The following is a 16,660-nucleotide window of genomic DNA, read 5'->3' as shown; positions in this document are numbered from 1 at the left end:
AAGAGGAAAAAGTAAAACAAGACGAAATCAGAAAGGGAGACAAACCATAAGACTCTTAACTCTAGGGAACAAACGGAGGGTCGCTGGAGGGGAGGGGTGGGGGGCTAACTGGGTGATGAGCGTTAGGGAGCCACGTGGTGTAATGAGCCCTGGGTGTTACGTGCAACTGAGGAACCACCGACCTCTTCATCTGAAACTAATGATTGAATTTAAATTTCAAGAATGGTTCAACATTAAATCCATCGATCAATCAATTGTGGGACAATGTGGTTTCTGCGGAACACCTGCTTTCCTTCTAGGACTCTGGAATTTGGGTATGTGCCAGGCACAGGGTATTTAGGTGACCAGCTTCCCACAAACATCTTGGGCCCTGAGTCCCTCCGGAGCTCTCCTGGTGGACAAGCCTCCGGATCTGTTGTCACAACTCCCTGCTGGATGAACTAAGGACGTACGCTCCCTGGGGAGGGGACGCTTTGAAGCTCGCACCTGGTTTCCTCCAGACTCCATCCGTGCACCTTTCCTCAACTTGGTGTCTGTGCTTTGTGTCCTTCGGCTACAATCGGTCATAGCTGGGTGACCATACGCTGAGTCCTATCGGTCGTCCCAGCAAAGCGCTGAGCCAAGGGGTGGTCTTAGGGACACAACACACAACAGATCACTGTGTGGTGACTACAGTACGGGCGGGGGCTACACTCCCTGGCCTCCAGGGTTTCCAGGATGTGGTGTTAAGAAGGTAAGTTGCAGGAAGATGAGTAGAGCAATAATATGCCACACATTTATAAGAAGGTATCAGTGGGGAAAACGGAGTAAAGGGTACAAGGGGTCTCCTTCTGTTAATCCTTACAACTGCAGATGAACCTACAATTGTTTCAAAATAAGTATTCTGCTTAAAAAATAAAAAGGTGGGTAGGGTACGATCTCATCTTTCCACATCAATCACACAGGAAGATGCAGCAGAGAGAGCGCTTACGACAAAGTAACACAGACACGCAGTTCAAGTGGGGCAGAAATGGAAACGGTACAATTGTCGCTGTTACCTACAAAAAATGTAAAATCTAAAAAAACTGAGTATGAACAAGGTAAGAACCAGATGGCGGCAGGGATGAATGAAAAATAACTTTCAATTTCAGGATATGCTAACGGGGCAATCGAAGTTTAGGTATCTGTTATTTCAGGAGAGCATCTACAATAAATTTAAGGTTTTTTTAATTAAAAAGAAATGACACACCAAAATGTTCCAGTCACCCATGAAAAGAAAGCACGCCGGGAGGCCAATCAGAAGGCCTGTGTCCGCCACGACTGATAAATGGAAGATTAGGCACCCTGGTATGGGCACAGGGACGGGGAATGGGGATGGGAAGCACCACTTACATCTTCGTGCCCGTAGGCGCAGGCCAGGTGGAGAGGTGTGGTTGCCGTTGTTGTCTTGCACCTCGGGGCTGGCTTGTAGTGCAGCAGCAGCAGCTGTGGTGAGGAGGGGACAGGTGAGCAGATGTGCACCCCCGGGGAGGGTGCAGGGGGAGGGCACAGGGGGAGAGCGCAGAAGAGGGCTCAGCGGGGAGGGCTCCAGGGTGGAGGGCTCAAAAGGGCACAGGGAGGATGGCTGGGGGGATGGTGCAGGGGGAGGGCGCAGGGGGGAGGGTGTGGGGGAGGGCATAGGGAGGATGGCTCGGGGGAGGGCTGGGGTGATGGTGCAGGGGGAGGGCGCGGGGGAGGGCTCAGGGGAGGAGGGTGCAGGAGGAGAGGAGGGCTTGGGGGGGAGGGCTGAGGAGGGCTTGGGGGGAGGGTTTCAGTGGGGAGGGCACAGGGGGAGGGCTTGGGGGGTAGGGCCTCGGGGGATGGCTAGGGGAGGTGGCGGGGGTAGGGTATAGAGGATAGCTGGGGGAAGGGCTTGTGGGGAGGTCTGGGGGGATGGCTGGGGGCGGGCACGGGGGGGAGGGCACAGGGGGAGGGTTTGGTGGGGAGGGCACAAGGGGAGGGTTTGGGGGGAGGGCACAGGGGGAGGGCTCAGAGTATAGCTGGGGGGAGGACTCACAGTGGGAGGGCACAGGGGAGGGATCAGCAGGAGGAGCTCGTGCATCCTCCCTGCAACCCTACGCACCTGCGCTCCCCTTACAATCCCATCCTCACTCTCCTCCTTCCCCCAGAAACCCCCCAGATTGCAGAAGGAGGCCTGCAGCCCCACCCTCCATCCCCGAAGTGCCAGTGAGTGGTCTGGGTCCAGGGGGCCCACGGAAGGTGCCAGGGGCTCAGACACGCACCCCCCCACCCCGCGCGAGGCTGCAGCGGAGCCGGGCTCACCGTGACGCTCTGATAGCCCTTCTGGCAGGCGAGGTGAAGGGGGGCCGACCCGTGGTAGTCCGTGGCATTTACCCCGCGCCTCTGGAAACCAGGAAGTCAATGAGGGATGCCTGCCCTGCGGAACAGAGGGGCTCACCACACAGCAGGAAGCACAGGGGCTCCCCAAGCCCTACTCAGCACGGCCTGTCATTTTGCCCTTATTGCCCTGGCAGGACGCATGCCCGGAGGGGTTTTTCTGCCTGAGAGGTACAGAGGCCACTCTGGGCGGCCCGGAGGGGGCTCGGCTCTGGTCCCGCTCTCAGCCACAGAAGGCAGCGCAAGAGTCTTAGGTGTCCACGGAAGACTCCATGGTTCACCAGTTCACTGATGGGAACAGCAAAGCCCCTGGGGGTGGCCCATGACACGGCCCTTCTGCCCCGACTCCGCCGCCCCCGGTCAGTCAGGCCTCTGCTGGGCCCCCGTCAGGAGCCCAACCACAGGGCACCCCAAGCCCACATACCACAGAGGGCGGCCACATGGAGCGGTGTGTGACCCCTGTCATCTCTGGAAAATGGAGTGACAATGGAGGGATCGTTCAGCCTCCTAAAAGAGGGAGAAGAGGGGTGCCTGGGTGTTCAGATGGTTGGGCGCCCGACTCTGGATTTTGGCTCAGGTCATGAGATCGAGCCCTGCGTAGGGCTCAGCGCTGGGCATGGAGCCTGCTTCAGATTCTCCCTCTGCCCCTCCCTGCCCTTACTGCGCTTTCTTGCTTTCTTAAAAAAAAGAGGAGAAATAGAAGATATGGAACCCAACCCCCCCCCCCCCAGAAAACACACCCTAGGAATGGCAAGGATAAGCCTCTCCCTGCCAGGCCGCACATGCCAGAGTCCTGGGGCTAGCAGACAGATGGCGGGTCCAGAGATCACCCAGCCCCTGCAGGGTCTCCTGCATGTGACATCCCTCCCCCACCCACCCCTCTAGGCTTCGATACCCAGGGAAACAGCCAACAAGGGTTAGGAAACCCCAAAGGTTACTGGGAGAGGCTGACATTCCTCCCCCTAAAATCTACTTTCTGGGGATGGCAGGCCCTGTAGCCGCCTACTCTGGCATCCAGCCCAGCGGCGTGCCACTAAGTGCGGCGAGGGTAAGGTCGGTATGCAAAATCGCACAATGCGGGGACCCCTGGGTGGCTCAGCAGTTTAGTGCCACCTTCGGCCCAGGGCGATCGAGTCCCACGTGGGGGGCTCCCTGCATGGAGCCTGCTTCTCCCTCTGCCTGTGTCTCTGCTTCTCTGTGTCTCTCATGAGTAAATAAATAAAATCTTCAAAAAAAAAAAAATCTCACAACAAACGAGGGGAGAAGCTCTGCCCAGGCCCGCACCACCCGCCTCCCGGCACACGGAGTCTGCACGGGGACGCTCTTACCCAGAGACAAGTTTCTCACAGTCGTCACAGAAGCACAGAGGGTGACACATCCTTTGGACGGCATCTTTATCCTGGTCATCTTGGCTCAGGAGTCTTTCCACTTCTTTCTGGTTACCTGACGCGATGTGCTATAAAGTGACATAAAAAATACTAACAACGTTAAGGAATCTCTCTCTTCTTATGGCGTGAGCTTCTGGAGTGTCCTTACAGAAACCCGTATCTATGTACGGATGGATGACATGACTTGCTCTCTGGGATGTGTTTCAAAATAGTCTGGGCGGACGGGGAAAGTGGGTGGGAGTGGAGACGGACTCGGACGGAGATGGCCACGCAGATGGCCCCGGGGGTGCATCTGTACTGTCCTTATTTTTGGAAATGTTATAGACCTTCCGTAGCTTAAAACAACAGCGTGACGATATTCTCAACACAGAGGTGGGGGAGGACCGTGCCTCCTGAACCCAGTGGGATGCACACTCCTCCCTGGACCACACCTCGCTCCTGCTCCCTGCACCCGAACAGAGCCCTGGTTTGCAGGGAAAGGGAATGGCTGCCTTAGCAAGAGATCCGTCAGCGAACAAGCTGCAGTGCCGGGCTCACCCCCGTGATTCCTGGATCTGCTCCCCTCGGGCAGTGAGATGTCCTGGGAGCACACTGCCCCTGGGAGGCTCCCTGGGTGCTCCATGAACCCCCTGCTACGGGAGGCACACCCGGGGGGGAGGGCGCAGCATCCCTACCACCCGCTGTGAGCACGAAATGAACTTCGTCAGTGTTTAACCGAGCAGACTGCCCTGACGGATTCAGTAGAGACTCCGGAGATGCGGAAGGCTGGGTGACCCCCCCCCCCCCCCCCCCCCCCCCGCCGACCTGCGCCCCCAAGGACTTCCTGGTGTCTTACCTTAAACAGACAATCAATGGGAGTTGAAGTCATCTGAGACAGTAAGCTCATTCTCTGCTTCAGGAACAGTCTGTCACCAAACCCCTCCGACTCCTGCAGGAAACACCCAATCACCTGTTTCATCAACGTGGCGCAAGATGTTAGAGCAGATCCTTCGGTGGGGAACCCGGGACCAGGCCTCGCTTCTTGTGCACAGAACGGGATCGGCGGCGCCTCCCTCCCGGAGCCGGAGACCAGATCCTCATCAGGCTGGGAGAAGGGCAGTGGTGGCTGCCAGGGGGCCTGGGGCCCGGGGGTGTGCAGGCACACGCCTATGTGCACACACGTGTGGAATGTAGCACGTACGCACCACCCTCCTCCGGAGGGAAGCCTGGATTTTGCCCTGGCCGCCTCCTGGCCTCAAGCCGCTGTCCTAACGCCCGCACAGCCCGGTGCCCTGCCACTTTCTCTGGGCACAGAGAGGAAAACCATCCAACAGGTGGTTCTAGATTTCCCAGTGTCAACCAGCAGGAGAGAGGAGTCTTGCTTTCTGAACATATCTACCAAAATAGCAGACGAGCATGGCCACTGTTCCCAAATCCTACAATACGCCGGGGTCCACCTCAAATAATAGATTGAGGTCTTTGCATCACAGGTAACGTCTACTTAGATACAAAAATATAAAACCACATCCTTCCTTTATGAAATATTGCCTAGGGAGACGTTTTGGTGCTCACTGGAGCACCTGCAGCTTGACCAAGGACAAATTAACGTCCTCAAGAAAGTCTCGGTGGGATGTGAAGCATCTCCCCCAGCCAGCTGCTGCCAGAACCCACCGAGCCCTGACAACAGTACGGGATGAGGCTGTCTACGGGCCTTCAGGCTCTGCCTCAGAGCCCGGTGGCACCGAGGGGATGGCCCGTTCCTGGGGTCCTCTCTCAGGCCCCCACAGCTGCCCTCAGAGGGTTAGGCTCACGGACCCGCGCCAACCCCCTAGCATGAGAGCTGCTTTGCTCCCAGCTGCCACGTGCTACGGAAAGCTCTAACAACTTGTTCTATTCAGTGATTTCTAGCCAAGCAGCTGAGGGTCAGAGAAACATCAAAGACGTCGTTGCTCAGTAAATTGGGGGTCCCTTCCTCCACTCCGGGTAACTAGACGAAGGGCAGCGATGACGAGAGGCAGATCCTCGGGGCCTGAATCCTCAAGGAGAAGCGACCTACCACAAGAGACAGCATACCAGCTCGGATCCATTTGGGGGTTTATTAGAAACCCAGTAAAGTGACAAAGACCAGAAGCCTGCAAAGCTGGAACAGAGAAGCGACCAATTCTTTCAGGATTCTCCCGGTTTTTGGTCAACAAAGGTTAAACTAGAGTCATCCCAAAAATGCTCATTTTCAAAAAGCTGGTCTTTACCTACGAGACTTTCTTTTTTAAGATTTTATTTATTTATTCATGAGAGACACACAGAAAGAGGCAGAGACCCAGGCAGAGGGAGAAGCAGGCTCCCTGCAGGAAGCCCGACGCGGGACTTGATCCTGGGACCCCAGGATCATGCCCTGAGCTGAAGGCAGGTGCTAAACCACTGAGCTATCCAAGGGCCCTTATTTATGAGACTTTTAAGTCTTTATGCTTAAAGAACATATATACGGTCACCTTAGGTACAATTATTTCGTGGGGGGAAATTTCTGTGAAACTCTATCACAGTATATAAAGAGGCAACAGGAAAACAAAATTTGACTTACTAATATTTAGTCCTAACACTTTCCAGAAACCTCACCTGCCATGCAGATACACATTTGAGCTCCTTCCCCAGGAAAGGGCACCGACACATAGCAGTGGCCTCACAGTCCTAGACACAACTGCGCTGACAGAAGCCAGTCGGCAGCTAAGGCTGATGCAGTGCCAAGGTGGCATCTCAGTGCTGGAATCACAAAAGACAAGGAGGCCGCCACACCTGTTCCGTCAGGCCTGACCCACTCGAGACCCAGGGGCGGGCTGCACGGCCAGCTGGAGGGAGGAGGCACAGCTCCTCCCAACATCTGCCGGGACCCACCACCCGCATCCAGAAGGCAGGACCAAGGCCAGGGGCAGACAGCTCAGACACGAAGGGTGCACGGGGCTGGGTCCCCACCCTGCCCACGGGCTGTGCACACTACAACCAAAGGCCGGGCTCAAGCCAGCACATGCAGGGGCCACCCGGCTGCTCCGTGGGTGGAGCACGTGACTCCTGATCTCGGGCTGTGAGTTCAAGCCCCACAGTGGGTGTAGAGGTTACTTAAAAATAAAATCTTGGGGATCCCTGGATGGCTCAGCGGTTTAGTGCCTGCCTTTGGCCCAGGGCATGATCCTGGGGTCCCGAGATCGAGACCCACGTCAGGCTCCCTGCATGGAGCCTGCTTCTCCCTCTGCCTGTGTCTCTGCCCCCCTCTCTCTCTCTGTGTGTCATAAACAAACAAACAAATAAAAATCTTTAGGGCAGCCCTGGTGGCTCAGCAGTTTAGCACCGCCTTCTGCCCAGGGTGTGATCCTGGAGACCCGGGATCGAGTCCCACGTCAGGCTCCCTGCATGGAGCCTGCTTCTCCCCCTGCCTGTGTCTCTGCCTCTCTCTCTCTGTCTCTCATTCATAAATAAATAAATCTTAAAAAAATAAAATCTTTAGAAATAAATAAGTCAAAAAGAAAAAAAACAAAACAACTCCCCCAACCCCTCTTGGGATGTCGTCTGAAGTCCAGGTGGGTGTGGGAAGCCGACTGGTGCCGTGTGGTCAGCCACTTCCTCACACTCCAGTCAAAGGCTTCAGATGTTGGCCTTCCTGCCCACATGCCACAGTAAGTAAGCAAGTGGGGTGGCCACTGTGAGGTTATTGGGGCAGCAAGGAGGCTGAAGAGCCTCCCTCCAGGTGACAAGGGACACCCCCAGCCCCATCAGGAGGCATCAGGCGATTCTGACCATCAGCCTACATGCCAACAAGAGGAGCATAATCTCAAATTTTAAAAAAATACAATTGTAGGGGCAACCTCAGCAGTTGAGCGTCTGCCTTCAGCCCAGGGCATGATCCTGGGGTCCCAGGATCGAGTCCCACATTGGGCTCCCTGCAGGGGAGTCTGCTTCTCCCTCTGCCTGTGTCTCTGCCTCTCTCTCATGAACAAATGAGTACAATCTTTTAAAAAACACACACACACACACAATTGTACAGTGGTGCCTGGGTGGCTCAGTGGGTGGGGCACCCAACTCTTGGTTTTGGCTCAGGTCATGATCTTAGGGTCATGGGATCAAGCCCAGAGTCCAGCCCGGCATCAGGCTCCGTGCTCAGCATGGGGTCTGCTTGAGATTCTTTCCCTCTCCCTCTCCCTCTGCTCCTGCCCCCGTTCATGCACGCACACTCTCTTGTCTCTCTAAAATAAATAAAACTTCTTTATTAAAAAAAAAAAAACACTTGTATAGGCACAGAAAAAAGACCTACCAAGACACTTAACAAGTCATCCCCAGCTAGTGAGTTCGTGAGAGGTATCTGCTGTCTTCACCGTAACAGGAGGCAGCTGGCCCTTGAATGACACAGGTGTGACCTGCACGGGTCCACTTACACGGCGACAGACACAGTACAAACGTGTCTAAACATGTGTTCTCTTCTGATTTTCTTAATGATGTTTTTTCTCCAGCTGACTTTATTGTAAGAATACGGTATATGATACATATAACCTACGAAATAGGTGCTAATCAACTGTTAATATTATCAGTAAGGCTTCTGGTCACCAGGAGGCTCCTAGTAGTTAAGTTTTGGGGGAGTCACAAGTTACATGCAGATTTTCAACGACGTGCAGGGTCAGCCCCCATGTTGTTCAAGGGTCAAAAGTATATTGCAAACGCTAGTCTCCCAATCAGAAGAAGAAAAAAACCAACCCCCTATTCTTTTGGGGGAAAATAATATAAAACGCTATATACAACATAATTTAAATTATGTGACGTAGACCCAGGTGGGAAAAAGACGGGAAAGCACATAACACTGTCACCATGACTGAATTCAGGGGAACTGCTTTCACCCAAGCGCACCTGTCTGGACAGGCCTGTGGTTTTGTTTTGTTTTGTTTTGTTTTTAATTTTATTTATTTATGATAGGCACACAGTGAGAGAGAGAGAGAGAGAGAGAGAGGCAGAGACACAGGCAGAGGGAGAAGCAGGCTCCATGCACCGGGAGCCCGACGTGGGATTCGATCCCGGGTCTCCAGGATCGCGCCCTGGGCCAAAGGCAGGCGCTAAACCGCTGCGCCACCCAGGGATCCCTGGCCTGTGGTTTTTTCCAGATACTTTAACTTATCATTACTTTCGGAGATTCTAACATCAGCAGAAAATTAAGATCAAGTGAATGTTCAATCCTCAGGCTTGTTAATACAGTAATCTCTTCATCTTATTAATCTCAGCTTTGTGATTTCTGTGCGTACTGTCACATTTTGCCACCTGGTGAAATCGGCCAGCCATGCAGTCTTGGTTTAAGATTCTCAGCTTCACATAGAATACAATCACCTCCCCTCAGCAGAGCTCGCCAAGAAAATCGCAATAAGGCCAGTGAGTCCCAAAACTGCACATATTAATGATCTCATCTCTTGCCTAGACATCCACGCTGAGGGTTTCTAGCTCGCCCCTTCTGCCTGTGTGCTTTTGAGAATGGCGAGGACTAAAGAAGCAGGATTTTAAGTGTGCGACTCCCGGTCATGTCCTGCCAACTTTCACAACCAACTGGGTGCTCAGCGTTTCAGTCTGCTGGGTGTCTGCGAAGCCGCCCAGCCCTTAGGTGGCAGAGGCCAGAGGCCCCCGTTCCTGGGAGACCATCTAAGAATCCCCCTCCCCTGGGGCACCCGAGTGGCTCAGTTGGTTAAGCATCTGCCTTCAGCTCAGGTCATGATCCCAGAGTCCTGGAATCAAGTCCAGCATCGGGTTCTCCACTCAGCAGGGAGCCTGCCTCTCCCTCTCCGTCTCCCTCTGTCCATGACCACCCACCCCCTGCCCCACTCGTGCTCATTCTCTCTCAAAATAAATAAATAAAATCTTAAAAAAAAAAAAAGACCCTCTCCCCTCCCACCAACCTCAGAACTCTACCAAACATGCCCTGACGCCCACAAAGAAAGGCCAGGGCAGGAGGGATCTTACGGGTGGCTTCACGGAGAGGCTTCCTTGCCGAATATATTCAATCGCAGCCTCAATCGAGGTCAGACAATATCCCAATTCATCTTTTGCTGAGCTGCTAAATCTGAAGTTCTTGATATAACTCAAATTTGCCATCCTAACAAAAGGAAGAAAAAAGTTTCACTGTTGTGTAGCCAATTAACAACACTTCTCCAGAAACAGCACCACTGGCGTGAGTGACAGGCGCTGCTTAGCTCCAGGGAGCTGTGACTGCTACCCCCTTAACCTCTAGAGCATGTGCAATTAGGAAAGTAAGTAAAACTACCGGGTCCTCTCCTGGAGCATACTAGTTTTTAAAAAGCTGATTATTGTAAAGTGAACCAGAGGTTCCTGTCAGGAGAGGATGGGCTTTGGAGTCAAACAGAACTGGAGTCAGCTTCCCGCTCAGTCACTGACTAGCTGCATGTTCCAGAACAAGAGACATAAGCTCTCTGGGCCTCAGTTTCCCCATCTGTAGATGGAATGACCGCCATCCTCTGCAGGACGAAGGCACGGCCGACACCACAATGAACTCCTAAGGGGCGCTCGATTTCCTGGAGTTATACTGAAACCACCCCGGTACAATGCTGCCAGTTTGAAAAAGTATTTTAACAGAAAATATTACCAATTAGGGATATCTGTTTTCACAAGCAAATACAACAGGACCGACAGCAGATCATCAGCACACATGGTCTCCAAGTTAACTGTAGGGGGGGAAACACATGTTCCAAGTCATCGTGAGACCAACAGGTGTATCAGCTCCCCACCACCATCCAACCACAATCCAGTAAGACGACGCATCCGGGAGGAGTTCCCCTGCACAACTTCCTTTACAGTATCCTGAACATTTGTGGGGAAAACGAATGCCTACCATTCTCAAAACATGCGCAAGAGAAGGAAATCCCAAGCGGACTACCCCTCGCCACCTTCTAGGACCGTTCAAGGCAGTAATGGTGGACACGAGGCAAAGGTGTGCCAGAGTCACCGCGAAAAGCCTCCTTCCTCCTGAGATCATTTCCGTTTTATACACTGCAAGAATCTGATGCTCACATCTAGCTCGTTCTCATTTTTTTCACCTTGATATTTTAAGGGATCTATTCACATGTCTAATAATTCAAATAGCACAAAGGAACAAACCGGGACTTCTCTCCCATCCCCGCTGTCCAACCGTCCCCCAGGGGCTACTGCTGTTACTTCCCACCTAACCTTCCAGAGAAGTCCAGGAACTCACCACCGGGCACATGGATACGTAGCCACCCCCTTTTCCTGGAATGCCGCTAGAGGTGTACATATACACTCCCTCTCGTTTCACTTAACGCACTGTGACGATCACCCCCTATCTGCGCACACAGGTCTGACTCCCCTTGACTTTTTTCTTAGCTTATTTTGCTTTACTTCTTACAATGGAAAGTTTTAAACACACACAAGATTAGGAAGAAGGGTCTAACGACCAGTGGAACCCGCATGTACCATCACCAGCTTGCATCATTTTTTAAGATTAAAGGTTTTTATAATTTTAGCCAAAAGAATTTTATCAACCAACCATCTTCAGCCTGGAACACGGCTGCGGAAGCTGTGGGCAACTTGGCGCTGGGCTAAACAAATGGCAGTGAATGTCCTGATGGGGCCACCCGCCCACACCCTGGCAGCATGACAGCTTCAACAGAACACACACCGGGAGCTTTAAAGTCAATCACACACACTGTTGTATCTTGGCAAGTTCAGACCTGAGCGGACAGTGTCACCGTGTGAACCTGAAGCTACTGAAAAGTCAGGTTCTCAAAGAACCTATGCCGCCTGGGTTTGGGTTTATAGATCGGCCGTGTGGTGCCCATGCAGGTAAGGGAAGCCCGGCTCACTTCTGAGGCCACTGTTCTCTTACCCTTACGGTGCCTGGCCTACCCCCTCACTGCTATTACTAGGCACCCACGCATCAGAGCCGACTCCGGGGCGTTCAAGCTGGGATGCTCTGCGGCACATCACCCCATCTGTGTGATCCTTTAACACAAACTGCTCCTTAACAGACTTTTGCATCCAGACGTAGGCGTCTACGCCACCATTGGGGCCCTTCCCTGAGCACAAACCTCTCTGGCTGGGGGACTGTGTGATGAGCTGCACCACCTTTCGCAAACAAATCAACTTCTGCTGTGGTGAGGTGCATTTGTTCAGCTGAGCCAGCTCTCTCTTTGCACGAGGTATGTTGAAGCTGTAAAATAATTTGGAAAGTGACAACTTAAGACCACACAGCGTGAGGTCCCTCCTCCCCTGATCTAATAGCATACCGCAGATTAACACTCCTTACGACAAACTGTAAGAAACAAAAATAGAAACTCAAAAGCAGGGGCACCCGGGTGGCTCAGTCAGTTAGGCATCTGCCTTTGGCTCAGGTCATGATCCCAGAGTTCTGGGACTGAGCCTGCATGGGGCTCCTTGCTCAGCAGGGAGCCTGCTTCTCCCACTCTCCACCTCCCTAAAAAAAACTCAAGAAGCAACCTGAACCAAATCAATGGCAAAACTCAACCCCTTTGAATGTTCCATTTATGATGCAAAATGGTATTGCAGCTGCACCAAAAAATTAGGGGGAAAAAAATCCTTAGCCCCCGAGTAAGAGAGCTCAGAGGCATTAATAGTTTAAACATAAACACTTAAGACATTTTTAGAGCCTAAAGAAACATAAATTAATTCAAAAGCAGGTCCCTGGGGGATCCCTGGGTGGCTCAGTGGTTTAGTGCCTGCCTTCGGCCCAGGGCGTGGTCCTGGAGTCCTGAGATTGAGTCCCGCATTGGGCTCCCTGCATGGACCCTGCTTCTCCCTCTGCCTCTCTCTCTCTCTCTCTCTCATGAATAAATAAATTTAAAAAATATATATTAAAAAAAAAAAAGCAGGTCCCTCTCCGGGAGGCCTCCATCACTCCAGGTGAGGAGTGATGTCTGCATGCAGGACCCACTTGGACGAGCAAGCGGCGTGCCTGTCGAGGGACCAGCTATGCAAGACCCCTCCCCTGGAGCTCCCACCCAGCTGACATGCTGGCAGCAGGTGCAGGAGGGTGACAGCCACAGAACAGTCGTCTGCCAACCTCAGTCCTTGGTCTCTGGTCACAAGTCACCACACCGGTCTTCAGTATGAACTAAGTCTGTGTGCAGTCCCTGCCGCTGAGAGCCCTGTTTCCAGAAGGAGCAGCCCCAGCCTCTGAGGACGCCAAGCCGCTGCAGCACAAATCTTACCTGCACTCGGGTTTCACACCAATGTCTTTCTGCTGAAGATCTTGAAGGCTTCTTGTGATTTTGTTAAAGGCAGCATCCTAGCGACACATGTTAACAGAGCTTCAGGTTTCTCGAAAAGCTTAGAATGAGGCTCCCAACGAGGCTGATGGTGATTTAGGACCTACCTCGCTCGCCTCCATGGTCCCCACGTACTTAAAGATCAGATCATAAATATCATGCTGGACATACATCTGTGGAATCAACGAACAGATCCCCCGTTCCAGGTGCACAGAGGTGACAGGGAGAGGTTCCTCCCACCGCCCCGGCACCGCTGCCTTCTCTCCCCTCACTGCCCTGCCCTCTTACCTCCACGGCCTGCTTCAGCAGATTCATCTGGGCCTCCTGCTTGGCAAGCATTTTCTGGAGGACAAGAAGGTACCGTTAAGGAGCTGGCACTGGCATGTGGGCAAACTGCAGTCCTCTCCTTTGAGAGTCCTACTGCTTACCAGGTGAGAGTCCCTCAGAAGCTGCTGGAGGCATTTGGTGTAGAGAGCATTCACCGAGTCCTGCGCAACGACAGAGCGGAGAAGCAGGTCACTCCCGTAATCCGAGGCCACAACACAAAGCCCAGAACGCGTGACACGTCCCACAGTGAGAACATTTCACTAGATAATGTTTGCTGGGTGACAACTTTAAGTCCTAATACAGGCTTCTCAAATTATGTAATTTTTTTAAGTGTAAATGCATGAAGGGTTAAGAGAAAAAATTTGCCTTGGGGTTAACACTAAGATGGTAACAATAATCACTGCTCAAGTTTCTCCAGGGGCTTACACTACTTTTATAGTTAGAGAGAAACATTTAAACAAAACTTCCAACAGTGGAAGTTCTGGATTGTTCTTGAATTGGCCTGAGACAGGGCATGCCTGGCAAAACAAGACGCAGCTACTGACTATGTGCTGACGGAGGCTCTTTCTTTCACATTCCCTGAAGGTTCGCTGGAAAGAGGCAATGCTCCTGTCAAATCTCTCCGCGTGTCTTCCCAAAAACTCTCTCACGTCTTCGATGGTTTTCAGGGAAAAGGGATCGGAAGATGTTGAAGGCTCTTCTGAAAAAGAGACGGAGGGTCAGGCTGGCTGAAGCCGTCACAGTTTCCTAGTGGGGGAAGTTCCACATCCGTTGCCCTGCTCCCCCACCCCCCGCCAGGGTCTGGAGCCCCATCTTCCAGGAGAGGACAGGAATTATTTCAAGATACGGCCCAAGAGCAGCCTAGTTACAGGACAGCTCGAAGTCCAGAGAGCCCAGCCCCCTGGAAGCCTTTTCCTTGGACAAAACAATTTGAGACCATGGGCATGACCCATGAGGCTCTGCTGAAGAAGCACTGGTTCCTGGCAATAAAGGCCTCAGAGTACATTTAGCACACTGCCATCTCAACTTCCTGGAACAGCTGAAGAATTATTGCTTATTAAAAATAATGAGCTCTCAAAGAGGCACTGGGGCTGGGTGGGCAATAATGGTGTAAGAGCTAGCCCTAAAGCTGAGGCCCAGTACCAAAACCAGGGCTACCCCTCTGCACAACTCCAGGGGGCAACATTCACACGGGTCTACATCAATGCTGCCTCCTGGAATTGTGTAATGTCCAACCTGTGCAACCGTACACAGCAGCCCCCAGCCACACTGTCTTTGCTCAAGATGACTTTTTGATTCAGTACTGGGGGAAGTACTGTAACATTACTTACGTAGGCTTCTAGAGGGCTCTTGAATATTTTATGGGACATTTATAGCAACCATGTCAGGAGCAAAGGTCGACACACACAATTCTCCAAATCAGGAGAAAGGAGTTCTCTCCCAGAATACCTGAACTCTCTCTCTTTTCCAAAGGATGGGCTATACACAGTATGCTGAAACTTTCTTCTTTTTCATTGTAGAAAGTTTCTTCAAAGAGAATGGGCACTGAGAGAAGACAGGCGAAACCAGCTCCTAATTTAATCCTGTTTCCCTGTATAAAGACATCCTGGAACAAGAGAGCCGTCACTGCACCAGTGGCCAGGGGGTGACTGTTGATCCCCCGCTCGGCCTGGCCGCCTTTTCCCACCTGCCCGCCTTCGCTCCAGTGGGGGTTTGGGAGGCAGGGAGCATGAACACTCTTCCAGTTTGCTTTTTGATACTAAAAATTTTTTTTCCTCTCTGTTTGCCCTGTAGCCGCGGCTGATGCTTTCTCAATACTGTGACAGAGAAGCATTAAGCTGGTCCTCAGGGCAGAAGAAAGCCTGTACCCTCCGGGAAAGGAGGAAGGAAGAAGGCTGTCCTGGGATGTCCCGGGACTGCAAGGGGCCGGGGTGACAGGCTGCTGTCCCAGCCACATTCAGCATTCCGGCCCCGGGCCCAGTGCCCGGGCAGACAGGCCACACGATAAGCTGGACTCCTCAGTCCTCTCCCCGAAGAGAGCAAGCCAACAGTACCAGTGTGGGGCGGGGCCCCAACCCAAGCTGGCACATCAGTCACCCTGCGTCCTGTCTCTGCTCCTGCCAAGGGGCCCATGAGCTGAAGGGCCAACACCGGGCACCTGGGCCCACTCCAACCCCACTGAGGACCAGCCCCCCCCAATCCATCCATCTCCACTATGTAAGAAAATGCGGACCCCAAAGGTCACAGCGAGGATGAGAGAGACTGCCTTCCTGCATCTCCTGCTGCTGAGCACGCGGAGAAAGATAAAACACCCTCTCAAGCTCTGAGAACCCCATGCTGAGGAAGAGGCCACAAAGCAAAACAAGCCGCCCAAGTCCCGAAACACAAAGACAGCCCCAGGACCATGCCAAATCGAAGGAAACTAAAAAGACCAACAACTGAATGCCTTGCCCAATCCCGGATCGAAAAAGAAAAAAAAAATCAAATTCTGTGAAAGGGTATATAATCTGTATAATTAGCACAATTCGTCTGAGGACAGTATGTTGAGCAGCATCCTATTCATGGAGCCTTTCCTGAGTGTGGTCGCCCTGCTGTGGTCACGCAGGAAACACACATTTTTGAATAAAGGGATGTGGTGTCTGCAATCCACTCTTTTCCTGAAAAAGGCTCGGAAAAGGCAGCGCCAGGTAGCACGTGGGGGTGCGGGGGAGAGAGACGGATGACCAAGCAAATGTGGCCAGGATGCTAACCCTGACCACCGTGGGGGAAGAGTAGAGGAGAGTCCTTCGCACTTTACCGAGGCTTTCTGAAGGTTCGACAGGACTTCAAAACCCTGTTTTCTAAAAAATTTAAACTGATGCCCCGTCCAATTTGTGGCCAAGAAACTGGTGAGCTTTCGGGAGAACAGACGTAAAACTGGTCACTGAAGGACTGGGTTCAGGAGGTGTTCCAGAGCCACCCCGAGGGAGAGCGGCCCTGTGCCTTCCCCACCCCCCTTCCCCCCTCCTCCAGGACAGAGGCCTAGTTAGGGACCCTGGCTGGCCCACGACCGAATGCATACCTTTCCATTCAAGGTCTGAAAGTGTTCTTCCACGGGTATCAAAATATAAGATTCAAACTGACAAGTGGACTGAACACTGCTCGACAAGCTTCCTTTGCAAGGCACCAGGACCTGGAAAACACAGGCGGGGGGGAGGGCTACAGGATGGGCCACCCGCAGCTTCACCTCCTGGAGGGCAGGACCACGTGACGCGGGGGGGGGGGGGGGGGGCGGTGATAGACGGGCGGCCGCAGCCCCCAGGCTGGTTCCCA

At 52.9% G+C, this 16,660-nt stretch overlaps 1 protein-coding gene across 1 annotated transcript in view; it reads right to left on the bottom strand.

Moving 5' to 3' along the window:
* Window positions 1-1,371: 1,371 nt before the first annotated feature.
* Window positions 1,372-16,660, bottom strand: part of LOC119878575 (ankyrin repeat domain-containing protein 27-like) — a gene marked incomplete at its 3' end in the record, with an annotated part of 33,296 nt that continues 18,007 nt past the window's right edge. The window contains 17 exon segments of the mRNA XM_038589191.1: window positions 1,372-1,603; window positions 1,806-1,842; window positions 2,186-2,375; window positions 2,378-2,416; window positions 2,801-2,883; window positions 3,705-3,832; window positions 4,600-4,692; window positions 9,726-9,858; window positions 10,366-10,444; window positions 11,825-11,946; window positions 12,965-13,041; window positions 13,129-13,194; window positions 13,310-13,363; window positions 13,450-13,509; window positions 13,894-14,048; window positions 14,798-14,954; window positions 16,410-16,520. Coding sequence (XP_038445119.1) covers window positions 1,372-1,603; window positions 1,806-1,842; window positions 2,186-2,375; window positions 2,378-2,416; window positions 2,801-2,883; window positions 3,705-3,832; window positions 4,600-4,692; window positions 9,726-9,858; window positions 10,366-10,444; window positions 11,825-11,946; window positions 12,965-13,041; window positions 13,129-13,194; window positions 13,310-13,363; window positions 13,450-13,509; window positions 13,894-14,048; window positions 14,798-14,954; window positions 16,410-16,520 — 1,816 coding nt within the window.

Source organism: Canis lupus, unplaced genomic scaffold, assembly GCF_011100685.1.
Source record: "Canis lupus familiaris isolate Mischka breed German Shepherd unplaced genomic scaffold, alternate assembly UU_Cfam_GSD_1.0 chrUn_S1743H1939, whole genome shotgun sequence".
In the NCBI taxonomy this organism is placed as follows: Eukaryota; Metazoa; Chordata; class Mammalia; order Carnivora; family Canidae; genus Canis; species Canis lupus.
Note: the sequence above shows the minus strand (reverse complement) of the source record. Positions and strands in the feature narration are given on the sequence as shown.